The sequence below is a fragment of the Bos taurus genome, chromosome 11, assembly GCF_002263795.3.
Source record: "Bos taurus isolate L1 Dominette 01449 registration number 42190680 breed Hereford chromosome 11, ARS-UCD2.0, whole genome shotgun sequence".
NCBI lineage: Eukaryota > Metazoa > Chordata > Mammalia > Artiodactyla > Bovidae > Bos > Bos taurus.
Genome location: NC_037338.1, coordinates 88,398,421 through 88,425,176, shown reverse-complemented (window position 1 = coordinate 88,425,176; position 26,756 = coordinate 88,398,421). Strand labels below are relative to the sequence as shown.

The 26,756-nt window shown below is 44.5% G+C and overlaps 1 protein-coding gene across 2 annotated transcripts in view; it reads right to left on the bottom strand.

The window, feature by feature from the left end:
* Positions 1-26,756, bottom strand: part of MBOAT2 (membrane bound O-acyltransferase domain containing 2) — a 107,763-nt gene that overhangs the window by 45,670 nt on the left and 35,337 nt on the right. Inside the window, exons 1-3 of one of the 2 annotated variants that reach the window (XM_024999545.2) lie at positions 25,385-25,483; positions 14,087-14,232; positions 9,403-9,480 (exon numbers count right to left, since the gene is read on the bottom strand). In XM_024999545.2, the coding sequence (XP_024855313.1) occupies positions 9,403-9,434 (32 nt within the window). In that variant the 5' untranslated portion in view covers positions 9,435-9,480; positions 14,087-14,232; positions 25,385-25,483. Of the gene's footprint in view, positions 1-9,402; positions 9,481-14,086; positions 14,233-25,384; positions 25,484-26,756 lie in introns of those variants that run through there. The other variant, XM_024999544.2, reaches the window with a different exon arrangement.

The following is a 26,756-nucleotide window of genomic DNA, read 5'->3' as shown; positions in this document are numbered from 1 at the left end:
GCAACTCTTTTCTCTCACAAAATTTCACCGTGAACCACATATTTTATATAAATAGCATGGTGTTTGAAAGCATCAATTCTTCAGCGCTCAGCCTTCTTTATGGTACAGCCCCATTACCTGAGTCCACCTGCGCAAATTCCTTTTTATTCTAACACATTCACATGTAACAGCAAAACCCAAAGTAACAGCATTATTTTCCAAGGGATGTGTGTTTGTCTTGTCTTCATCTCCACATTAATATATTCTTCCTACTTCAGACAGAAACCCTTGACCCAAGGGAAAGAAACCTCCCTTCCTTGCCCAAGGATGACTGGGTCCTTAACAGAGATTCAGCTTACAATTGGAAACACAACTTAGAATTCAAAATCTCCAAAAGGGATACTACAGTGACTAGACAGTATAATGGAATCTGAAGCAGGTCCTTTCCCAAGCACAGGGTTTGAGGATATGATGTGTGTATTTGTGTTCAGTCGCTTAGTCATGTCTGATGCTTTGTGACCCCATGGACTGCAGCCCGCCAGGCTCCTCTGTCCATGGGATTTTCCAGGCAAGAATACTGGAGTGGGTTACCATGCCCTTCTCAAGGGGATCTTCCTGACCCAGGGATCGAAGCCAGGTCTCCTGCATTGCAGGTGGATTCTTTACCACTGAGCCACCAGGGATGCCCAAGAGGGTATGATGCTATGTTCTAAAGATTCTTCAGAATCCAACAAGGCCTGGACATCCTACTGCCTCTCACCAAGTAACAGGTTTTCCTTTCTATGAGAATTGAGAATATTTAAAAACCTCAGATCCTAAGCATAATATGCCTAAAGGCCATTGCATCTTTTTGGATAAAAACTATCTGTATCTTTGTGCTGAGGAGGAGCAACCAACACATACAAGTCCCTCGCTGTGCTCAGGACCCTGCTGGCTCCAATTACCTCCCCTCGATCAGTTCCGGGTACTTCTTTTTAACGACACATTCTCATATCATAAAGCCGAATGCTTAAGCAATAAAGTGCAGAAACAAAAAGCCTGGGCGCTGGGTGTGATCAGACACACCCAGTTCTCATCCCAGGTTCCCCTCTTACTAACCTGCTACTGGAGAAGCAGATCCCCTGGTGCGCCCACCTCCAGGGCTGCTGCTAGGGTTAGTGCAATCCAAGCACCCTGTGCAGCAATGGATACACAATGATTGCTGCAACATTAACTGCTATCAGGATAAGATCATGTAAAAAAACATTTTAGAATCACTTATGGTTTTCTGGTTGAAATACAGCTTCTAGCTCAGGACAGCACAGCAACACCCAAAGGGCCTGCACCTTCACTCCAAGCCACTGAAAGGCTTTCAAGTACCGTCCACAGAGAGCGGAAAAGAAAAACTTTTATTAGAGTCCAGGTTCCTTCCTGCCACGTTTTATTCCCTCTCATGGGATCGCGGGTTGTCCTCAGGGACGTTAGTACTTTCCCCTGCAGAGTTTCCGCTGAGCCATTAACCACTGCTCATTACCTTCGTGAGGACAGATCTCCAGATCTCAAGTCACTGACTTGAGGCTTCTGCCTGCCAGATGGCATTTCCAAAATCCTCATTCCTCCCCAGTGGAGTCAAGAGTTCCTCATGATATCTCTATTAAGGAATCCACACTGCAGGAGTCCTGTGAGTACCTGCGGTGACAGGAGACGATGGACCCCGTCCCACCTGCTCCTCAGGGGCATGGAACACTGAGCTAAAAGCACATCAGCTAAAACTGCCTGGTCCTTCCCTGATCTCAGCCCCAGCCCCAGGGCCGCGGCTCCACAACCAGCCTCAGGGGCAGATAAGCAGGGAGGGAGGAAGGAAACACCAAAGACCGCTGGTCAACCCACCAAGCATGTCATTCAAGGCCCTCCGCACAGATGGATATCCTCTGCTCAGAAATACCCCACCAAAAAGAGATGCCAGGGATTTCCCTGGGGGTCCAGTGGCTGAGACTTCACCTTCCAATGCAGACGGTGTGGGTTTGATCCCTGGTCAGGCTTCCCTCATAGCTCAGTTGGTAAAGGATCTGCCTGCAATGCAGGAGAACCGGGTTCAATCCCTGGGTCGGGAAGATCCCCTGGAGAAGGAAATGGCAACCCACTCCAGTGTTCTTGCCTTGAGAATACCATGGACAGAGGAGCCTGGTGGGCTGCAGTCCATGGGGTTGCAAAGAGTCCAGCACAACTGAGCAACTAACACTTCACATGCTAAGTGAAGCTTAGCCTTGACCTCACATGCCTTGCAGATCAAAACAAACAAACAAAAAAAACCATAAAGCAGAGCAATATTGTAACAAATTAATAAAGACTTTAAAAATGCTCCACATTAAAAAAAAATCTTTAAAAAAAAGAGAGATGCAAAAAAAAAAGCCCACAAACATGCCCTCAACAGAACAGAGAATCTCTTCTTCTGAGCTTCTATCATCCATAGGCTCAACACCGGGATTATAAAAAGTGGAAGGTACCCCCTACCCCCACAAGCAGTTCATAGTCTGGTAGGAGAAAAGGTGAATTAAAGCAAGTTCGCGAACCCTAACAACAGCTCTGATGTGACATCAGTGGGAAGAGAAAAACCCAGCAAAGCACTTGGTGCCCAGGAATGGCCTCAGAAAGCAGCTCTCCCAGCATGGGAACCCTCTTCTTGGGAGCGTAGCCCTGGATGCAGGGAAAAGCAAACCTGTGCGCCCAGGTGAGTCAGCTGGTTTTAATGCAGTTTAGACTCAGAAAGGTAAAGGGTATGTGACTCAGGTCCCAGAGCTAATGAAATTTAGCAGACCCTGAATCAGACCCATAAACATCTGCCCCCAACCCAGTGCTTTTCCAATGAGTCATTACGGCCACCTGGGGAGAAGGTGGAGTTTAAACTTGACTGCTGCTCCCGTCCAAGGCCCGCTGCTCAATTTTATCATCACTTCAAGGGGATTCCGAGGAACACATGTTTTAGTATCTCCCAATATTTAAAAATATATTTCAGCATAAGTTCTACTTCACATCGAATATCTGTGCTCTGTTTTCAACTGTTTCATTCTGCTGAACACACAGTAAATGGCTGATGAAGATTTTTTTTTACTACTCTCCAAGCTGGTAGCTCCTTTTGCTCCCTTAGCCCTGAATGCACCCTCATCTGTAATAACAATTACCGTGTGACCACCAGTTTGACAGTTTAAATGTCCTGCAGAGACTGAGCCCATCCTTTTATCCATCAGTGGGTCCCAGCATAATGTAACAAAAGCTTGCTGCATGGCTGACGCTGTGCAACACCTCCAACTCAAGGGTGCCTTTCAGAGGGGAAGGACCACATCTCCACTGTCTCTGGTTTGTACAAAGGGGTGGGTAGCTAAGCCCATGTGACTGTGGGTTGAAGATCACTTTCCTACAGCTTTGACGACGTAATCCCATACAAAGCTTGGCAAACCCATGAGGCAGGTGCAGTTTTACTGGATGTGTCTATATCTTTTATATGTTTCCTGTAGGTCATTTGCTCTGTTGAAAACTACCTGCCAAGTTATCAAGAAAAGACTTCAGTTTAATCTCCCAAGGCTAACAGGCTGTTCCCCGTGTTAACCATCTCACGGGGCTGCTGTTTACACACAAATAAGGGCAGGTTCTTTTCCATCCCCATGGAAAAGAAACGCAAAAAAGCAAAATGGCTGTCTGGGGAGGCCTTACAAACAGCTGTGAAAAGAAAAGAATCGAAAAGCAAAGGAGAAAAGGAAAGATAAGCATCTGAATGCAGAGTTCCAAAGAATAGCCAGGAGAGATAAGAAAACCTTCCTCAGGTGATCAATGCAAAGAAATAGAGGAAAACAACAGAATGGGAAAGACTAGAGATCTCTTCAAGAAAATTAGAGACACCAAGGGAACATTTCATGCAAAGACGGGCTCGATAAAGGACAGAGATGGTATGGACCTAACAGGAGCAGAAAATATTAAGAAGAAGTGGCAAGAATACACAGAAGAACTGTACAACTTCACGACCAAGATAATCACAATGGTGTGATCACTGACCTAAAGTCAGACATCCTGGAATATGAAGTCAAGTGGGCCTTAGAAAGCATCACTACGAACAAAGCTAGTGGAGGTAATGGAATTCCAGTTAACTCAAATCCTGAAAGATGATGCTGTGAAAGTGCTGCACTCAATATGCCAGCAAATTTGGAAAACTCAGCAGTGGCCACAGGACTGGAAAAGGTCAGTTTTCATTCCAATCCCAAAGAAAGGCAATGCCAAAGAATGCTCAAACCACCGCACAATTGCACTCATCTCACACGCTAGTAAAGTCATGCTCAAAATTCTCCAAGCCAGGCTTCAGTAGTACGTGAACCGTGAACTTCCAGATGTTCAAGCTGGTTTTAGAAAAGGCAGAGGAACCAGAGATCAAATTGCCAACATCCACTGGATCATGGAAAAAGCAAGAGAGTTCCAGAAAAACATCTATTTCTGCTTTATTGACTATGTCAAAGCCTTTGTTGTGTGGATCACAATAAACTGTGGAAAGTTCTGAAAGAGATGGGAAATACCAGACCACCTGACCTGCCTCTTGAGAAACCTATATGAACGTCAGGAAGCAACAGTTAAACTGGCCATGGAACAACAGACTGGTTCCAAATAGGAAAAGGAGTACATCAAGGCTGTATATTGTCACCCTGCTTATTTAACTTATATACAGAGCACATCATGAGAAACGCTGGGCTGGAAGAAGCACAAGCTGGAATCAAGATTGCCGGGAGAAATATCAATCACCTCAGATATGCAGATGACACCACCCTTATGGCAGAAAGTGAAGAGCAACTAAAAAGCCTCTTGATGAAAGTGAAAGGAGAGTGGAAAAGTTGGCTTACAGCTCAACATTCAGAAAACGAAGATCATGGCATCTGGTCCCATCACTTCATGGGAAATAGATGGGGAAACAGTGCAAACAGTGTCAGACTAGATTTTTTGGGCTCCAAAATCACTGCAGATGGTGACTGCAGCCATGAAATTAAAAGACGCTTACTCCTTGGAAGGAAAGTTATGACCAACCTAGATAGCATATTCAAAAGCAGAGACATCACTTTGCCAACAAAGGTCCGTCTAGTCAAGGCTATGGTTTTCCCAGTGGTCATGTATGGATGTGAGTGTTGGACTGTAAAGAAAGCTGAGTGCTGAAGAATTGATGCTTTTGAACTGTGGTGTTGGAGAAGACTCTTGAGAGTCCCTTGAACTGCAAGGAGATCCAACCAGTCCATTCTGAAGGAGATCAGCCCTGGCATTTCTTTGGAGGGAATGATGCTGAAGCTGAAACTCCAGTACTTTGGCCACCTCATGTGAAGAGTTGACTCATTGGTAAAGACTCTGATGCTGGGAGGGATTGGGGGCAGGAGGAGAAGGGGGCGACAGAGGATGAGATGGCTGGATGGCATCATCAACTCGATGGACGTGAGTTTGAGTGAACTCCGGGAGTTGGTGATGGACAGGGAGGCCTGGCATGCTGCAATTCATGGGGATGCAAAGAGTCGGACACGACTGAGCGACTGAACTGAACAGAACTGAAGGGCAGGTCCCTGTGCTGTGTTCCAAAATCCGAGGGTGTTCTTTGGAACTCAGAACAAGTCTTCCCATAGGAAAGTTAAAAAACACAAAACTAACATGAAGGGCACTTAGGTTCCCATGCCCGTCCACAAAAGCTTTTTGAGTCCATTGGTACACCACAGGCCCCAGCCACGCTGTGCTACCTTCTGCAGGGAAAAGGCCTCCCACTTCGCAGCCGGTGGGCCGGAAACACGGCTCTACCCTCCTGCCTCTTCTAACCAGCTTTTTTAGAAACCATCTGCTTCATCACAATAATTCACAGCAAATCAGTAATAAAGTTCATTATTCCATCATTTGTGCTATCACAGGTTTAAAATTACCATTTGGCAAGCTTTATTTTGGAAACCAAGAGGAAGAGCATGTGTCCGCTTGCCTCTGTCTTTTCATGTCCCTGGAGCAGGAGTGCATTGAGTACTTGGGGTTGGCCAAATACAGGCCACCTGCTTTTTGATTTTTTTTCTCTCATCCTTTTTATTGGCAAGAAGACACATTAAGTTCTGTGATGATAATGTAAACATTGCAAGCATCCTTTAACAACCAAAATTTAGTCATTTCCTTCGTAGTTTAGATAGTTGGGCAATTATCTCACAGTCATGTGAAAATGAGAATATTTCAATTACAGAAGCTAAATTCCCACTACAAGAGGGATCAACATTCAACATCTTTTGGCTGTAAGAAACACTACTTTTTGTGCCTATAGGACTCCCTGGATCACAAATATTTATTTTAAAATACATTTTTTTTCTTTTTGGTAAATGAGGTCTGATGGACTCATGGTCAAGTTCATTGTTCACATACTGTCCAGTGTACAACAAGAGGACTGAAAAAAGCTATGACAAGACTGTGTATCCTATACAGTCTAAAATATTTGCTCTCTGGCCCTTCACACAGTCTGCCAACCCCCGATCTTAGAAATGACGGGCAAACTTGTGAAAGTTAATTTCTCCCCAAACTAATTAAGGAGAATCAATATCCCAATATATAGGACCTTCTATTCCTAAATCCTCTTTCTTCTTTTTGCCTCTATCACTTAAGGTTTTTAAATTTTTCCTCAAAAATTTCAAAGCTTATATGAAAATGTAGACTAGAAAAAGCACTGAATTCTAGAATAAATTTTAAAGGTAAATTATCTCATTACAGATCAGAATAAAATAGCATACATGTAAGTGTTAAAGGAAGCTACAAAAATAAAGCTTATACTATATTAAAATATTTTAATTTACAAATGGACTTGTTACAGAGATTGCAAAAACTACACTATGAATAGCTTACAAAATGTACAAAAAAAAAGAGATCCAAGAATTTTTAAACTGTTAAATACTCAGGGAGTCCAAATCCTTCACTTAAAAAAATTTAAACCCTCGATGTTCAAAGAAACATATTATACATATCATGTAAAACTAGAGTCAAAGAAATAAACAGAAGTGTATTATATTTACATAAACAATAACTTTAAACAACAGAGGAATGCTGTAAGTCCCACAGAGCATAATTGAATTAAATTCTTAAGTTGGAACTCATTGAACATTTAAAATTAATGTGAAAGTCTGAGTGAAAAAAAAGGGATTAAAAGAAAGAAAAAGAAGGAAAAAGGCAAAATCAAACAGAAAAACGTCAGTATAAAGTGAAATGGAAGGGGTTAAAAGAGATGAAAAGACACACTTTCTAAATTAATTATTTCCTCTTTATTGCCAACACTTGCAACTATTGTGGCAAACTCATTTACCCTCACCCGCTCCACTGATGGTGTCAAATTCTAAACACTGGCAGTACATGCGGGCACAGAACATACTGTAAAGAGTAACGAAACGAACGGTCTCCGCCTGCGGGTCCGCAGCCACAGCACCATGCAGAGCTTTCTACCACCATAGAAATGTTCTCTGTGTGCTGCTGAATACACAGGCCACTGGCCACCTGTGGGGGTCAAGCACGTGTCATGTGGCCAGTGTGGCTGAACAACTGGGCTTTAGACGTTGATTCACTTAAATCTACAGGCTGCACGTGGCTAAGGGCTCCAAACCAGACAGGGGGCTGAAGCGCTACAAGGTAGCTTAACCGATTGCCACTGCCTTTCAGAAAAATAAACCGCTTCCTTTGACTGAATATGAATTCACTAACCTTCCTACTTGGGGGCTTCTCAGGTGGCGCCAGGGGTAAAGAACCTACCTGCCAATGTAGGAAAGGTAAGAAATAAATCGCATGTTTGATTCCTGGAGTGGGAAAATCCCCTGGAGGAGGGCATGATAACCCACCCCAGTATTCCTGTCTGGAGAATTCTGTGGACAGAGGAGCCTGGTGGACTATGGTCCAGAGTGTCACAAAGAGTCGGACACAACTAAGAGACTTAGTGCACACGCGCACACCACACACACGCACTCCCTACTTAGAAGCATGTTATGACTTCCGTTCACACAGGTATATACAGGTCCTCCGTTTTCAGTAACCCCATCAGATGTTCCTTCTTTTTCCAGATTTACAACATGAAGCTCCTTTTCTCAGATATTAAGTACAGTATCACTTTGAACCTGTCATCTGTGTGAGATTTCATAAGCAGAGTTGCGATGGTGTAAAAACTGCTTCACATGATACATAATCAAAATATTTTACCCCTCTTCTTAAAAAAATTAGAGTCAAAACACCAAGAACCTGGAGTGCTGGCACACAGCAGGGAGAAGGATCCAGGAAGACAGGGGGCACTGCTGGAAACTGAGGGAAGACATGGCATCAAAGCAGATGGGGCGACCCATGAATCACCGAAGATACAGAACAGAATGAGATTTGGGGAAAAAAAAAAAAAAACTATTAAATTGGCTACAGGCCCATCATTCCTTGTATGAAAACTCCTGAAGCCACACATATGTCAGGACTCAGAGACTCAGTGCACCACAGGTAACACAGAACACTCCCAAGGATCTGCCACCACGGTCTGTGGGTACCTCGGCCCCTGGGTGTTCAACCACATCTATTTCCAGTGTCCAGTGTCCATCTCTGGCCCAGACCTCCACACCAGCTCCCAGCATCAATTAACTGTCTCACAGACACTCTATAAAGTCCACAGGCACCTATTCGGCAAATACTCAGAGTGTTTACTATGTACCAAGCCCTGTTTTAGGTGAATATCTTGCCTGGAGAATTCCATGGACGGAGGAACCTGGCAGGATGCAGTCCATGGGGTTGCAAAGAGTCGGACAAGACTGAGCGACTAACACCCACACACACACATTGTTTGAAATGCTTATCCCCTAGACATGCTCCCCACCCCCAGGCTTCCCTATGCTCAGAAATTCTGCTTCCATTTACCTTACTGTTCACACCAGGAACCTGGCGTCACCCTGACACCTTTCTTTCCCATCAATCACCAAGTCCTTCCACACGTGCCTTTTAAATCTTTCTCTAATCTATTTGCTTACTCCATCTCTGCACTGCTGTCACCCAAGACTAAGCCAGTGGTCCTTACCCAGAAGTGGTCTGGCCCCGCAAGAGACATGTGAAACTGTCTGGAAACAACCATGGTTGTCACAGCCTGGAGAGGAGAGGCTGCCAGCATCAAGTGGGCAGGAGCGACGGATGGTGCTTAGCATCTTACACGGCGTACAACAGTCCCGCCCACCAAAGAATGATCCAGTCTCAGCCATCAACAGCACTGAGGCTGAGAAGCCCTGCTTTGAGTACATGAAAGAGTGATGCATACCGAGGATTTTGCTTTTATATCAGTTATAGTCTTGAAAAAATGATCATAATTCAGAATAATTTTTAACGTGGTAGAATGCTATTGGGCCCGATTCAATTATGTTGGAACCTGTTTTGTACGTGAATAAAGTGAGCACTTACTTGTGCATGTTCTCCACTCCTATTATGACCATGATACAGTAGGAAATTCCACTTTGTACAAGAAAATGTAAGGCATACCTGTAAAAAGTAAGAGCACTGTTAGAAGGGTTAGAAGGGCCTACACACAAACATCGAGTTGAAATGATTTAGGATAAAAAGGGCTTATGCATAACTCAGAACATTCCCAGAAAAAAAAACAAGGAAGCAAAACCTCCAAAGCCTAACACTCTGTGGATACCTTAGAGGAGTCTCATCTTACAAGCCCCACAAGGGCTGGAAAACTAAGAACTCCAGAAAGCCACACTTAGGGGCTGAGCATCCCACATTTCCCAGCTACACGAAAGCTCCATGGGGTCCCATTACCGCTTTTCCATTACTAAGGCGCAAGTATGAAAAGGAGCAAGAAACTGGGACTTCAGAATCGTCCTGACGGACGTCACTTAATTGTTTACCTGACTGACTGCGCCAATACAGCTGTGGATCTGTGGTAGTCTTTGCAAGTGTTACTTACAAAAGAGCCCAAAATACCAAATATCAGAATTCATTTAAAAGCGGGTTCACCCAAATTGATCTATTCTGAAAACACAATGGCTCGAGTCAAATAAGTGTCCTTATACAAATCTAGTCAATCCTTAATTTGCAGTAATCCATCTATGGAACACTCTCACGGAAATAATATAGTGTTTTCTAATGTTCTTATGTAGAATTGGAGAAGGCAATGGCACCCCACTCCAGTACTCTTGCCTGGAAAATCCCATGGACGAAGGAGCCTGGTAGGCTGCAGTCCATGGGGTCACTAAGAGTCAGACACGACCAAGCGACTTCACTTTCACTTTTCACTTTCATGCATTGGAGCAAGAACCCGCTCCAGTGTTCTTGCCTGGAGACTCCCAGGCTCGGGGGAGCCTGGTGGGCTGCCATCTATGGGGTCGCACAGAGTCGGACACGACTGACGTGACTTAGCAGCAGCAGCAGCAATGTAGAAATACACCATTAAATGAGAGAACTAATTTAGCCATCCATTTCACAAAAGTCAGGCAAAACATGATTTAGATCTCTGGTTTTAAAATCCATTCCGGGGACTCCCTGGGTGGTCCAGTGGTTAATACTCTGCCTTCTAATGCAGGGAATGTGGGTTCAGTCCCTGACTGAGGAACTAATATCCTTCATGCTACGCAGCTAGCTACTGAGCCTTCGTACCATGACTAAGATCCAAGCAGCCAAATAAATAAATACTTAAAAAAAAAAAAAATCCCTCCAAACTATCCCTAAGATTGCGCACATGCACGCATGTGCAAGCACACACACAGATGCAAAATTTCTATTTTCTTTCCCCTTTGACAGCATGAATAATGTATGAAAAAAATGTTGAAATCATTGTATACAATTTAAAGTATTAATAAAGATCTTAAACTATGATTAAAATTACTTTCTAACCTAAGCATCATAGAATAACAGGCACCTCCATTGTGAAAAGCTACTTAATTACTTTTAACTTTCCACAGAAATGTTACAAATAAGAAGTAGGCTCCAAGACAGGTATAAAAGAGACTTATCTTACCCATTATAGAGAGTTCATCTGCCTGTCTCTGCCTCTGCCTCTGCCTAACACACACACCCACACACAAAGAAACACACACACACACGGAAACAATGTTGGCCTGGAATGCTACTATATAACCAGAAAGCCACCAATCAGAAAAACATGTGTGTCCATAAACTGAAACAAAAAGGAACTAGCTACTGTGCTAAGCTCCCTTCTGCCTATTATGTCTTTCAGACCTGACCACCATCACTGGTTCCATTTTACAGGAGAGAAAAGTGATGCTAACCAGGCTGAATAACGTGTCCAGTCACAGCGCTGCCAGGCTGAGGCACCCACCGTGGAATCCAGGTCTGTCTGGATTCAGTCTAAGCTCCAGTCCACTACCCTGCACTGCTGTCAAACAGCTAAACAAGTAATTAAAAGTATAAACTAATTCTCAGTTAAAAGAAATTTATAGATGATGGTTCAAAAAAAAAAGCTGAGGCCAAATACAAGTAGGTAAGAGTCAATTATATTTAGGTAACCACTAACACAGTCTTCCAAAAGACAACTTGTCAAAATCAATAGGAGATAGGATTGCCTTTGAGGCTAACAAAACAAAGTGCTAAAATGCAATCCAGAAGGACACTCTACTTCCCCACTTATATCAAGTAGCAGAGAATTATCTTTTACCTGATGCAGAGGCATAAACAATCTTTTCCCAAAGAAAGGAACATAAGAAGTTTCTCCTTCAAGGAAAGAATAGAGTACGCTTTTTTAAAATCCTAGTTATCACATATAAATTGACATACTTATGACCACTTGACCTCACGGTGAGCTCCTCGGGACACTGGGATAGAGTATCTGAGAAGATATCACAGCAAGAAAGCACCCTCCCCCATCAGTAAACACCTCTCCCTCCAGCAGGACTCCCAGTCACACGGGCCCAGGAAACACGGATGACATCTCGGTCTTCTCTGTGTCCACAGACCACAAAATGAAGGGTGTCTGGAGCTGTTCACTTTGGACAAGCCTTCCCCACCCCTTACAACATGCTGCTGAAAGTGGAAATGCAGACATAGAGAAAAGACTTTTGGACATAGTTGGGGAGAGAGAAGGTGGGATATTAGAGAGAATAGCATGTAACCATATACATTACCATGTATAAAAGGGACAGCCAGTGGAAATTTGCTATATGATTCAGGGAGCTCAAGTCAGGTGTTCTGTGACAACCTAGAGGGGAGGGATGGGGAGAAAGGAGGGAGGGAGGTTTAAGAGGGACAGGACATATGTATACCTGTGGCTGATTCATGTTGATGTATGGCAGAAAACAACACAATATTGTAATTATCCTCCAATTAAAAATAAAATAAAATAAATTTTTAATGAAAAAAAAAATGCCGACAAAATACACGTTGAACACTGACCTATGTATGGGTAAAATGTGTAAAGTGGAATATGCTTGAAAATATTGCAGAAAAATAAGTTGAGGAAAGAATGAAATAGGAATGGTGGAATTTTAACAATTGTTGAAGCTGGATAATGTGCCCTTGAGGGTTCATTCTATTATTTTCTGTTCTTTTTGCATTTGAAAAGCTCTGTGATACAAAGTTAAACACACACACATACACACCCATGGCATGATTTAAGATAAGTTTAAATAGAAATCCCCTGAGAAACTGAACAAAACTTTGATGTTATCAAGGAAGGGGAGAAACCATGCCTAGATCTGATTTAAGAAATCACACAGAAACCCAGGGACTCCACACACGCCTACCACTGGCAGGGCCTATCAGAGGACTGGTCACAGGGCAGCAAGGCCGAGAAGGAATAAATAATCCCTAATTGAATTTTCATGAGTTTCTAGGACACATGTACGGTTGCCAAAGGGAAAAACTAGATTAAGAAATACCAGTATATTTCAGCCCTGCTGCTGCTGCTAAGTCGCTTCAGTCGTGTCTGACTTTGTGCGACCGCATAGATGGCAGCCCACCAGGCTCCCCCGTCCCTGGGATTCTCCAGGCAAGAATACTGGAGTGGGTTGCCATTTCCTTCTCCAATGCATGAAAGTGAAAAGTGAAAGTGAAGCTGCTCAGTTGTGTCTGACTCTTCGCGACCCCATCGACTGCAGCCCATCAGGCTCCTCCATCCATGGGATTTTCCAGGCAAGAGTACTGGAGTGGGGTAAGAATCAAAAACAACCTCCCAGAACAAACACGGAGTCATCGTCAAAATCTACAAGTCTACAACCCCACAACAGGAACTACCCTAAACATCCATCAAGCAGCTGCACTGGCATTCTCTCAGGGAATCTACATCTCAAACAACAATCTGCCAAAGAGCAAACATAGCCAGTGAGCCAGCAGCATAAGCTCTCAGTTAAGAAGGAGATGGTGAAGGACAGGGAAGCCTGGCATGCTGCAGTCTGCAGGGTCACAAAGAGTCAGACACAACTGAGCAACTGAACAAGAAGAAGAAGGAAAATTCAGGAGGAATCACCAAGAATCCTTCTGAGTACCTCTGCTGTTTAGCCAAGACACTGTGCTTTCCTCCTACAACCACCGTCATCTGAGACAAAGAGGAACTACGGTGTGTCTGTATTTATTACAAGAATAGTCCTGATAGTGAAGAAAGGAGCAAAGTGGAAGAAACACAGACACATGGAGCATCTGAAGGGCCATAAATAAAAGCTTTCCATTCATAAATAATTCTTCCCCACCAAAACCAACCCAACCAAAAACCTCATTCAGCTAATGGCAGAATATAAGAAATGATAACAGAGTTCTATTGATGGGCTTTACCAGCCTCTTACAAGCCACTTGCACAGAAAGGAACAAGTTATTTTAAATGGTTCATTTGTTCCTGGCATAAAAGATCTCAAAATAGGTAGAAGAGCTACTCATGACAGAATAAAATGTCTTAATGTCTTTTTTCTTCATCTGTCCTTTTTCATAAGTTATAAACAGTAAACTATCCTCTGAGCCCAAACTGAAGAGACAGAGCCCACTTTCCACTCTTTATCTTTTCTATTAAAAATAAAAAATGTAAAACGTTATAGGTAAATATAAGGGCAAAACTCTACATAGTGTATTTTTCTACACACTCAATTCACAAAGACATCCAAAATCTTCATTAAATATGATCAAAATAATTACTTACCATCCAAAGCAAAAAAGTGCAAGATAAAGGCCCAAAAGGGTAGCAACGACATGTCTTATAAAAGAGCTAGTTTTGCTTGAATGTAGGTAAGTTCGAAACCAAATGGCTGCTAGCAAGGCAAAGAGTTGGCACACTACAAAGTTGACCTGCAAAGAAAAATTAAAATTTTGTATTAGCAACACAGACTTGAATTTTTCATTTGATGTTACATTAAAATTCTCATGACAAAAACACCAAAGTTACTTAAAATTAAGATCTTCCAGTTTGCTAAAGAAACGAAAACAAAAACCAGGGCGTCTTTCCCAGGATGACAGCCTCAAGTTCAAAGGGAAGGGCTGATGCACACGTCAGTGCTACACGCAACAGGGACACTGGTGCCCAGCGTGGGAGAGGCTGCGAGGGGCCCGGGAAGAATCTGGAAGACACGGGGATGCAGATGCAGAAATGGAAAGCACAGAGTACCACATGGTTAGAGGGAAAGATAAACTTATTTTAATGACTTGGGCGACTCTGTAACTGGTCGACAAGAAGGGTTCTGAGCTTCTAAACTCCTCTGGGTTAAGATCCAGTCAAGATCCTTGAGAGTATGTGGGATGTACCCTCTGCCGTTAGGAGTTTGGTGGCATCCCTGCCAGAGGAGTCAAGGGGATGCTGCTGGTCTAAAGCCAGCGCTGAGAGGAACTACGTATCTCAGCTCCAGGGGCCTCAGGGACTGGTCCAGGAGGTCAGCAGGTGAACAAGAGGAAGGAGCCCCCGGAAAGCCATGAGAGAAAGCGACCACCGCTGAGCCCATCAAGGCCAGTCCTTAAACATCCTCATAACAATAGGGACAACATCGCCCTCGATTTACAGGAATGATTTACAAGCTGGTTAACAGGACTGCGGCTCCTTTTTCTCCCTTCTTAACATTTCTTTTGCCCTCATAAAATGATTTTTTTAAAAAAGACTACAAACAAGCCTCTCCTGTGGTATTAAAGACTCGAGAAAAACCTCCTTTTCTGTCTCTTACGAAGTAGGTTCTCCTAGAACACGAAGAAACATAGGTCTTAAAATCTACAAATAAAAGAAAACTCCATTTGACATTAGGAACCTGTAAGAAACACACAACAACAACAAAACCACTGTTTCAGAAAGCTAAATTAGGAATAAATCACCCGGCCGTACGTCAGTGCCGCCACAGATCCACAGAGATATCTCTGCCCAGAGACACAGAGAGCTATGTGCTTTTTCTTGCATTACAAGGAGAAAAACAGTTGGACATTGTTGTACATTGCCTGAGAGACCATTGTTCTTTGAAACAGTTAAACTCAGTACAACCAAAATGTCATTCCAACAGGTTCTAATAAGCACTTTTTTTTCTCCTAAAGGGTTCCAAGAACACTTTTTTAATTAAGCGAAAAGTAGATATACCAGAAAAATGAATACAGACGTTAAGAATTATTCACATCTACAAAGCATCCTACAGTTTAAAAACTTTCTTTCAAATATGTTGTAACGAAACAAAAATGCATGGAGCATCTATTCTGGGCAGAGCATAGGAGTCATAAATTGCATAAGTCTCACTGCCCGCCCTGGATGGATTCAGAATCTAATGAAAAAAGGAAGCACGTACACATGGAAGGAACGTCAACTCAGTTATTAAAGGCTGGGCAGAAAGCACTTTGAGAACACCCTAAAGGAGCGCGCGTGAAGGAGTGGCTCACCGAGCAGGTGACATGAGCACAACGACAGCGGGGCGCAGGAGGCACCAAGGCCGCGCGCCCTCCCTCTCTTTTCGCACTTGTCTAACCTAAGACAAACCGTGAGTTACTATAGAAGCATTCCAGAACCACCGCACGCAGAATTCTGTTACCTCTATAACCATTCGTTTCAACACTCATGTTACAGGTAAAGAGAATGAGATCAGACCTCACACTCCAGACACTGAACAGGTATCTTTGGGGACAGGCGCCAAAGTCGACAACTCAAAAAGAAGAACACAGGTCCCAGTCATCCTCCAGGGGTGAGAACCACGGTGGTGTCAGAAACAAAAACCAAAGAACCCAAGGTGAAGGAAGCACTGGGTGGTGCGGAGGGAGGAGGGAAGGGTGAGGGGTCAGAATGCGGGAGCTGGTGGAGGGGGCGGGGTTCAGGATGCGGGGACGGGGGAGGGGGGAGGGAGTCAGGATGGGTGGGGGGCGGGGGGGGGTCAGAATACGGGGGGCGGGGGGGGTGGGTCCGGAATGCGGCGGGAGGCGGGGGGCTCTGTTCGGAGACGGTGAGGCTCTGCATGCCACGAGGAGGCACTCAGGGTTGAGGCCATGCATGATGCAGAAACACAGGTGATTTAATGAGTGAGTGATGGGACCCAAGCTCTGTGCCCGCCAACCGGAGACAGAGCGAGGGGTGCACGGAACTGGCTGGAGGCCGTGGCTGGTCCGGCCTCCTTGAGCCAGGAGGGCTGAGCGGGTTCAGAGAAGGCTCAGGCCGTTGGGGCACCGACCGGGGCCTGAGACGCCAAGAGAGGCTGCCAGTACCAGGGGACGGAGACATGAGCCCATGCGGGGCGCAAGGGTCCAGGGGAGAATGAACCCCCCTCGCCTGCGCTCAGTCCCAGAGCATGGGGCGGGAGTTCGGGCAGGGGAAGGCCAATGCATACACTTGGGGAGCATGTCTAGGCCCTCAGAGCAGATGGGCGTCTGAAAGTGATGCACGCAGCAGAAGAGATGGGGGACCCAGGGCAGAACCCCACAGCCTGCAAGCCATGGCCCGGCAAGGTCAGGGCTGCAAGGACAGCGTGCTGTGTGGAGCAGGGCAAGAGGAGGCTCATGAGGCACCGTCAGGCCACAGGGAGCAAGAGCTGAGACCAGCCGCCTGAGTTGGCAACTGCAGCTTCCCCAGGGAGCCTGGTGACAGCACGTCCAGGGCAGAAGGCCACAGATGAGCAAGCGAGGTCTCTGGATTTAGATAACCCGGCGGTGAATAATTCAGACCTGATCCACGAGGGGCCAGGACCACTGTGCAGGGGACAGACACCTAGATGCATAAAGCGGGCTCCTGCTCCAAAAGCACAGAGAACTAGGGTTCAGCTCGAGTGCCCGGGAGTGAACCCCGGGAGCAGGTGCCGTCGATCACCCTGATGGGAGGAGCCCGAGGCACACCTGGTACCCAGGCCTTGGAGAGCCGGGCTGCAAAGGAGACGGATTCAGCCCATCAGATGATGGTGGGAGCTCCAGGAGGAGGGACTAGCACAATTGATATCAAGCAAAAAACCTCTAGGACAGGCAGGTGGGAATATCCAGACTGTTCCTTTATACAGAAGGAAAGGGTACACACCCAGATGTCCAAATAGCACTTGTGAATTGAAACCATGTCTTAGTCATTGTTTCATGTGTGGGGTAGGTCAGGGGAGGCAACGCATGCTGGAGAGGAGAGAGAACAAGAAGGAAGGGACCTACAAGGCCGGGATGGAGACCCAACGTGTGCGGGCACTCTCCCCTGCTTCTATCCTTTGATCCGTGAAACGTGGGGCTGCTTCCCCAGTTCACTCCACCAGCTCAAGGACACCTACAGTAACAGTGAGCACCCCAGGCTCCAACCCACGTCTGTGTCTAGGCTGCTCCCCGGCTGCCTCTCTACTTCTAGAGAACGTTCAAAGGTCCAACTTGATGGCTAAGGGCAGGACCACAGGAATCTGTGATCTGCAAAATACGTCCATCTGGTTAACAAAATGCCAACACCTAATACACACAATAACACACACACAAGCCTGTGTACACTTGTTCCCGCTGTTATGGGTCAATCCTTCGCACAAGTTTTCTTCCAAATGGAAAGAAATTTAGACTGAAACAACTTTATGTTCCTTTTTTTCAACACCATTTTTCTGAAAATATACCTACACAAATGACCTGATGTGCCTTCAAAGAAACTGCCCCCAAGAAGTTTGGGAGTGAGGCGGGTGAGAGGGGAAGCAGGGCACAGGACAGAGAAAGAAGCAAGGGTGAAAACTCTAGCTCATTTAAGACTCCTCTGTAACACTTCCCATTTTATACAAAAGAAGCCTTTAGTGAAAAGTTGCACACAGAAGTACCTAATAAAACAGCTGTTGTAGGCACACTGGAAGATGCCTTCTAAGGAGCATGCTTCACATGAGGGGGTGAGAGAAGAATTTTCTTTGACATGAAATGATATGGTTCAATCTCACAATTAAGGCAGTGTCCATGCACACAGGCTTAAAGCCTGCTCCTCGGTAAATTTATGCCACTCCAAAGAAATAGCAGGGCTTCCCTGGTGGTGCAATGGTAAAGAACCCGCCTGCCAATGCAGGAGATGAGGGTTGGATCCCTGGTCCAGGAAGATACCCTGGAGAAGAAAATGGCAACCCACACCAGTATCCTTGCCTGGAGAATCCCATGGACGAGGAGCCTTGGTGGGCTGCAGTCCATGGGGTCAAAAAAGAGTCGGACACGACTGAATGACGGAACAACAACAAAAGAACTAACAGTAAGAGTCACTTATTTTTAAGGTTATTTGAAGAAATTATTAATAATGCTCTAAAATAAATTTATAAAAGCATTTAGGGAAGGAAGGGTCCAAGATAGTGACATCAGAGGAGGACCTCCTCCCACGGACACACCAAACCAACAGCTACACCTCGTATGAAAAAATGTGTAAACTGCCACCCATGCCATACAAGTTAATTAGCTCCACGTCAGAGCTCGGCATTCCATAATGAGCCAACAACTGACTTACATGAAGAAAAACCTTAAATTTCAAGGCAGCTCAACATGAAGGGCAACACTAGAAAGACAAGTACCACCTGATGTCACGTACATGTGGAATCTAAAATATGACGCAAATGAATCTATCTACCAACAAAGGTCCATCTAGTTAAAGCTATTTTTCCCCAATAGTCAGGTGTGGATGTGAAAGTTGGACCATAAAGAAAGCTGAGCACCGAAGAATTGATGCTTTTGAACTGTGGTGTTGGAGAAGACTCTTCAGAGTCCCTTGGACTGCAAGGAGATCCAACCAGTCCATCCTAAAGGAGATCAACCATGAATACTCATTGGAAGGACTGATGCTGAAGCTGAAACGCCAATACTCTGGCCACCTGATGTGAAGAACTGACTCACTGGAAAAGACTCTGATGCTGGGAAAGACTGAAGGTGGGAGGAGAAGGGTTTAACAGAGGATGAGATGGTTGGATGGCATCACTAACTCGATGAACATGAGTTTGAGTAAACTCTGGGAGTTGGTGATGGACAGGGAAGCCTGGCGTGCTGCAGGTCGTGAAAAATCGGACACGACTGAACTGAACTGAAGTGACGAAACAGAAACAGGCTCACAGACATAGGGAGGGAACAGACTTGTGGCTGCTGAGGGGGAGGGTGTGGGGGAGGGAGGGATTGAGGGTTTGGGATTGGCAGATGCAAACTACTATATACAGAATGGATAAACAAAAAGGTCCTACTGTATAGCACATGGAACTATACTCAGTATCTTGTGATAAATATGCATATATGTATAACTGAATCGCTGTGCTGTACAGAAATTCACACAACATGGTAAATCAACTCTACTTCAATAAAACTTTTTAAAACGATGTGCAATACTCAACAAATAACAGAAGTACCCCCCAAATCAGCTACTGCCTCTGTATCTCTATCAGTGGAAGACAAATTATATCTAACGGTACTTTTATATCAGTATAAAAGGCTTTTGGATAGCACACTTACATCCTCAGCCACTGGCTCACAAGGCAAACAGGCTGTCTTGGGGAGACCCTATAGGGGCAGAGCTGGGGAAACGAGGCACAGAGCCCGTGGACAAGGATCAGAGGGGTCCTCGAGGCCCCACAGACACAACCTGTAGCATCCTCAGCACTGTGCTTGTATCCAGGTAAGTGTAAGTCCAGCTGTTCAGTAACCAGCTACACCGCTGACTAGAACTAGATTCTTGAATACTTGCTCCAGAATTTTTATTCCCCTAGTCTGAAAGTGAAAGTGAAGTGAAGTCGCTCAGTCGTGTCTGACTCTTCGAAACCCATGGACTGCAGCCTACCAGGCTCCTCTGTCCATGGGATTTTCCAGGCAAGAGTACTGGAGTGCGTTGCCATTGCCTTCTCCACAGCAAGTATATACTGAGGTTTTAACTATGTTCTGGCACCCTGTTCCAGAGCAGTGGTTCTCAAGAGTTTATTAATAGGGTGGCATCACCTGGAGGGTTTCTTTAAAGATTCCTGGGCTTCCCAGGTGGTGTGAGTGATAAAGAACTTGCCTGCCAAATGCAGGAGACGTAAGAGACGTGGGTTCCATACCTGTTGGTAAGATCCCCTGGAGGAGGAAATGGCAAAACACTCCAGTATTCTTATCTGGAGAACCATGGACAGAGGAGCCTGGTGGGCTATGGCCCATAGGGTCACAAAGAGTAGAAGATGGCTGACAAGACTAAGCACACACACAGCCCATCTGCCAGAGCTTCTGATTCAGCAGGGCTGGGATGGGACTCACAAATTTACATTTCCAACAAATGTCCAGGTGAAGCTGAAGTTGCTGATGGGGTCACGTTCTGAGAACCACTAAGGAGCATGATCTGACAACTGTATGCTGCATGAAATTCAGATGACAATCCAACAATTACACAAGAAAAAACTACCAAGAGTGAAAAATGTTGCTCTGAGAGAAAAAAACATGGTGCCCAAACAGTGGAGAGCAGGGGTAGCGGGATATATGGGTAGACAGGGTCCTGCTTTCAGAGGAAGGCAGGTCTGAACTGGAAATAGACTAGGGGCTTGGCTGGGGCAGGGGAGTGGCCCTCCGCAGAGGGACACATAGCGGCCGAGAACGAGGAGACGCCACGCACCTTCAAATCAGTCAGCGTGGATAAGGGGATCAGGGCCAAGCCTTCAGGCAGGGGCGCGAGTGGTAGGGTGGGTGGAAGCATCGCCATGGCCCAACTAGGCTCCGCCCGGCGGCTGGATCACGTGGAGGCTCCAAGCGGTTGGAAAGTCAGTTAACTTGGGCCGCTGGCCCCCAACCCAGGCCACCCCACGGTTCGCGAGACGCCCCCAGCCCACATCCCACCAAGCCCGCGCCTGGTCTGAAACAGAACTTCAAATTCTTTTTTTTTTAATTCCCCAGGCAAAGCTGGTATGCTTTATGTTTCAGAAATGTGTCCTCATCAACCAACCTCAAAGTCAAGTAGATATGATGGAGCCCAAATGCAATGCAAGAACCATTCTTTAAATCTCTAGGAAATAATATAAATTAAATCCACATAAGATACCATTATATACCAGATTGCCAAATGTTTCGAAGTCTGACAATACAGGTGTGGAGTGATGGGGTCTCTCACACACGCTGACCCAAACACTTGAGGGCACAGCTAAGCGTCTTCTTACAGGACTATAGCTACAAACTCCCTGTGACTCAGCCAGGCCACTATGTAGGGCCTGGAGACATGATCAAGAATGTTCGGAACTGTGCTGTTCCTAATAGCCAAGTGCCAGAAAAAACCCAACGCCCATTACCACCAGCAAAATGGCTAAATATACTGTGGTACAGTCATACAATAGGTAACTACACAGACAATGAAAGTGAAAAATTACAGCTTCTTACAGCATAGGGACTAAACACATGCTCTATATGAAAGAAGCATACATCTCTTGAATTTAACTCAGAGGAACACATACAACACATAAACATATATTTATAAAACGTTCCCATAAACAAGCAATCAACCATATTGTGTGGGGATGCCCATGTGAGTGGTAAAACTACTTTTTTTTTTTGTTCAGCTGCTAAGTCGTGTCTGACTCTTTGCAACCCCACTGACTGTAGCCCACCAGGCTCCTCTGTCCATGGAATTTTCCAGGCAAGAATACTGGAGTATGCTGCCATTTCCGCTTCCAGGGGATCTTCCCGACCCAGTGATCAAACCCACACCTCCTGTGTTTCCTGCATCACCAGGTGGATTCTCTGCCACTAGTGCCACCTGGGAAGCCCACTGGCACTCAAACTGTAACAGCTCGTATTTCACCTTCTTTCTTAGAGACCTGACGCATTCTACTGAACATTCTGTAGACAATTACTGTTTAGGCAGAAGAAACAACACAGACAAGGCAGATCCTGCACTCAGAAAATGGAGAGGTGCCAAGAAGACACACAGACCAACGCGAACAATGATGGCCACGGAGGGGGCTGGGAGAAAGGGGACTGGCATCAGGCAGGCCTCTGGGACTCCATCCTGGCTCCCAGATTATACAGCAACTGTCTATCCTAATCCCACATAAGCAAAACACACCGGGTTCAGCCAGCAAAGACCCACGACCACCAGGACAGGCCTGTCCCTTAAGTGTTCTCCTCTCATCCTCCCCAGACAACAGCATGGAGAGCTGCAAGGTGAAAGCCCAGACATCCCCTAGCCTCCTACTCCAAGCTAAATTCAACATCATTAAAAACAGCCAGACTCCCGGGGGTTCATTAACTGACAGATCCTGAAGCGTATTCTCAGATCATCTGCAGAAACCAAAAAAGCAGTCAGCTTTTTCAAAGGCACCAAAAACAGAAGCAGAAAGCAAGGGATTTATTCAAGATGCCAGCAATGAAAAGGACCTATCTCCTACCTACCATGTTAACGAGAGCATATTTAATTTCAGTCTTGCCATCTATACAAGATTCCTATCATCTAAGAAGGAATTTGTTTCTGTCCACCTGTGAAATTAAAACGTATTCGATTAATTGCATCTACAGCTGCTAAATTATGAAGCTCAAGTAAAAGCAATCTGCAGAAACAAGCTGAATCCAGATAAAATAAACTTGCCATACACACATCCCAAAATATCACACACAGCACAGACACAAAGAGGCTGGTCTGCTTCCCATCAACAGGGCTTGTTGAGTGTCCTCTGACGAGTGACTGACTAGGAGCTCATCGCTTAACAGGATAAAGAGGAATAAATATAAGAACAAGGAGGCATCTCCCCTTTTACTGGGAGTGTTTGGAGTGAGAAAGAGTGTGCTAGTGTGTGAAATGTTTATCTCTTAGGTGGTTACAAATAATATTAGCAAAGCAGAAGAACTACTGAAGGGAAAAAGGAAGAGGAATCTAAATTCACACTGACTGAATAAACAAATCATAGCACATTCACACAGAGGATATTACTTAGCAAGAAAAAGGAATGAACTATTGTGACACACACCACATAGATGAATCTCAGAATAATTTAAGTTTATAAAAGAATTTAGAACAAAAGAAGAGAATGATTCTATTTATATCAATTTCTAGAAAAGGCGAACTGATCCACAGTGACCAACAGCAGATCAGTCTCCACCTCAAGGCCAAAGGCTCCCCAACCCCCACCTGAAATGCACACAACGCAGACAGGACACTGCACCCTTCACATCAGAACTCAAACATCACATCTTCAAAAGCCCCCTACATTTTCCAAGCTAAAGCAGCATTCCCAATCTTTTTTTTTAAATTTTTTACCACAGTATAGCTGATTTACAACACTGCGCCAACCTCTGCTGTGCAGCAGTGACTGTTATACACGTATATATGTTCCTTTTTTTAAAGTTGTTTTTTTAGTGTGGACCATTTTTTAAAGTCCTGGATTTGCATCTGTATTATGTTTTGGTTTTTTGGCCATGAGGCATGTGGGATCTTAGCTCCCAGACCAGGGATCAAACCCATATCCTCTGGCACTGGAAGACAAAGTCTTAACCACTGGACCATGAGGGAAGTCCCACATATATTCCTGTTTTACATGCTTTTCCATTAGGTTTATCTCAGGATATTCAATATAGTTTCCTGTGCTACTCAATCGTTTTTTAACATATACTATGCATAAGGTAGCCTGGCAGGCTACAGTCCATGGGGACCTAAGTGCTACTGAGTAAAAAGTACCTATCCTAAAAAAAAAGTCAATTTCCATTATCCTATTAATTATAAAAGGCTTCAAATGATGCAAAAAACTCACTTTTCTCCCGGGCTGCCTCATTATCATCAGATTTCAGTTCAATACAATACCAACTTACAAATGTCTTGATTTTGAAATAATACTGCTTCCCATCAAAAACAGTATACTTTTCAATAACAATCATGTCAACATAAAAAGTACTAACATTTAATGCTTAGCTTTGGTTATGAACTCCTTCCCTTTAGAATTACTTAGCCATTAAGCACTTAAAGAATACATTAGTGAATGGGCCAATGTAAGCACTTTGAACTTTTTTTTTTTTAGAATTTTTAAAGGTTTCAGATATTGCTACCCAGAAAATCATCAATCATTGTGCCTCATGCTGTCATGCACTGTGAATTACCCTAGAGTCACTCATTAAGATATCCCTAGAATGCACATTCATTAAAACAGGGATTTTTGTCTATTTTATTTCTCAGCATCTATTTCTGACATATGACCAGCACTTAGCACATGTGTGTTAAATACTTGCAAACTCGAGTTTTGTTATCTTATTCCAGTCACAATATTATTCCAAATTTATGTATCATCTCGTCCTCCTGTTGCTTGATGTCTTTTTATTTTAAGCCTGAGCTGAAAAGTAATTCCTGGATCCAAATCACAGTAAGTAATTGACCTCCAAACGCCACAGTGACAGGTGCTAAGTCAGCCGCAAGAGATGCACCTGTGTCCAGTCACGTGGGGGTCCTGGGAGGCCAGGCTCCACCAGTCCTGATGCAGAGACTCCATGAAAACCACTAACAAGTTCCTGCTCCCAGGCTCGAAAGGAAGCCACAGCTGGCAGACCATCTGCACATCCAGATTACCAAATATTTACACCAACTCTGAGGTGAATATTAAGCAGCACCACAGAGCCAACAAAGTCCCATAATTAAGTCATCGAAGGTGGTGTTTATGACTCACAAGAAAGCAGCTCCGTCTGGAGGTGCGTTGTGAGCACACATCCCCGATTAAAGTTAGAACAGTCCAAGTCTGTGAACCCCTGACTTTAACAGAGGTTGTCCTCAAAGGATAAGCCAAGGGGCATGCAACCAGCTGGCTAGGAACCACACATGACAAAGAGCACAGAAGAGACCGGGCTGCGGGTCTAAATGAAGCAGCTTGTTACCACCTAACAGACCATCAACAGAAACCCCCACTCCAGCCCTGACTGGGTCACCTCTGGCATCCATCACTTTATACCACAGTATATCACATTTATATCACTTTATACAACAGTTTCTTAATATGAAAATAAGAGTAATCTCTGTCCACTCTTCTAGATCATGAAATATATTCCCTAAACCCAAACAAAACATGATGGACCCTTCTGATCCTTTACCTGACAGTCTGCCTACCTGGCTGGCTGGTTCAGACCCCCAGAGGGGAGCTCCATGATGCGGCCAAAAAGCTCCAAGAGCTTACACCAAGCATGTAAAACAATCAAACCCACAGAGAGTGAGTAAGTTCATGGTTACCGGGGGCTGGAGGAAGGAGGAAAAGAGAGTTGTTTAATGGGTGCACAGTTCCCATGTTACAAGATGAAAAAGTTCTGGAGATCTGTCATACAACAATGTGAATATCCTTAACCCTACTGAACCATACAGTTAAAAATGGTTAAGATGCTAAATTTTATATATGTACATGTTATCACAACTTTTTGATTTTTAAAATTACTTTTTAAAATAAATAATCAAGGATGTCTTCATTGGAAGACACCATAGGAAAATGGAAAATCAAGCTACAAACGGGGAGAAGATATTCTGCATTACATATAATGAAGAATCCAAAACAGAGAGAACCTCTAAAAACCAAGATGAAAAAGACAAAACTCCCCTGGTGGTCCAGTGGCCAACATTCTGTGCTCCCAGTGCAGGGCGCCCCGGTTTGATCCCTGGTCAGGAAACTAGATCTTGTTCGCTGTCCCTAAAAAGATCCTGCATGCCACAACAAAGATCAAAGACCCTGCATGCTGCAATAAGGCCCAGCACAGACAATAAATAAATACATAGTTTTAAAAATACAGGTATAACTAACACAGGATAAAAGTGTTAGTCGCCAGTTGTGTCCCACTCTCTGCAACCCCATGGACTGTAGCCTGCCAGGCTTCTCTGTCCATGGGATTCTCCAGGCAAGAATACTGGAGCGGGTTGCCATTCACTTCTCCCGGGATCTCCCCAAACCAGGGATCGAACCCATGTCTCCTGCCTTGCAGGAAGATTCTTTTACCATCTGAGCCACCAGGAAGCTTTTAATATAGGATAGGATAGAATTACTAGAAATATTCTTTAAAAAAATTTTTTTTAAAGAAACAACTATCCAGTTTAAAAACAGGCAAAAGACAGGACTAAACACTTCACAGCAGAGGAAAGACAAATCGCCAGGAACTATATGAAAACACATTAACCTCACTTGTTTAGGAGTAAGGAAAAGTAAAATCACAAAGTATTTTTTCACGCCCATGAGACTGGCCAAAATTTATCAATCTGGTAACAGTAGGAGCCAGGTGCTGGTATGGATGAGGAATGAAAGAAATTGAATTCCCGGCTGTGTATTCTGGTTATAACCACTTTGGAAAACAGCTTGGCATTATTTAGCCAAGTTAAAGATACATTTTCCATGACCATAACTTGACCCATAAGGAAATAAACTTAGAGAAACTCTCACAGGTTCTTGTTCATGTGACAAGAACCTGTGAACAAGAACGTCCATGGAAGCATTATTTATACA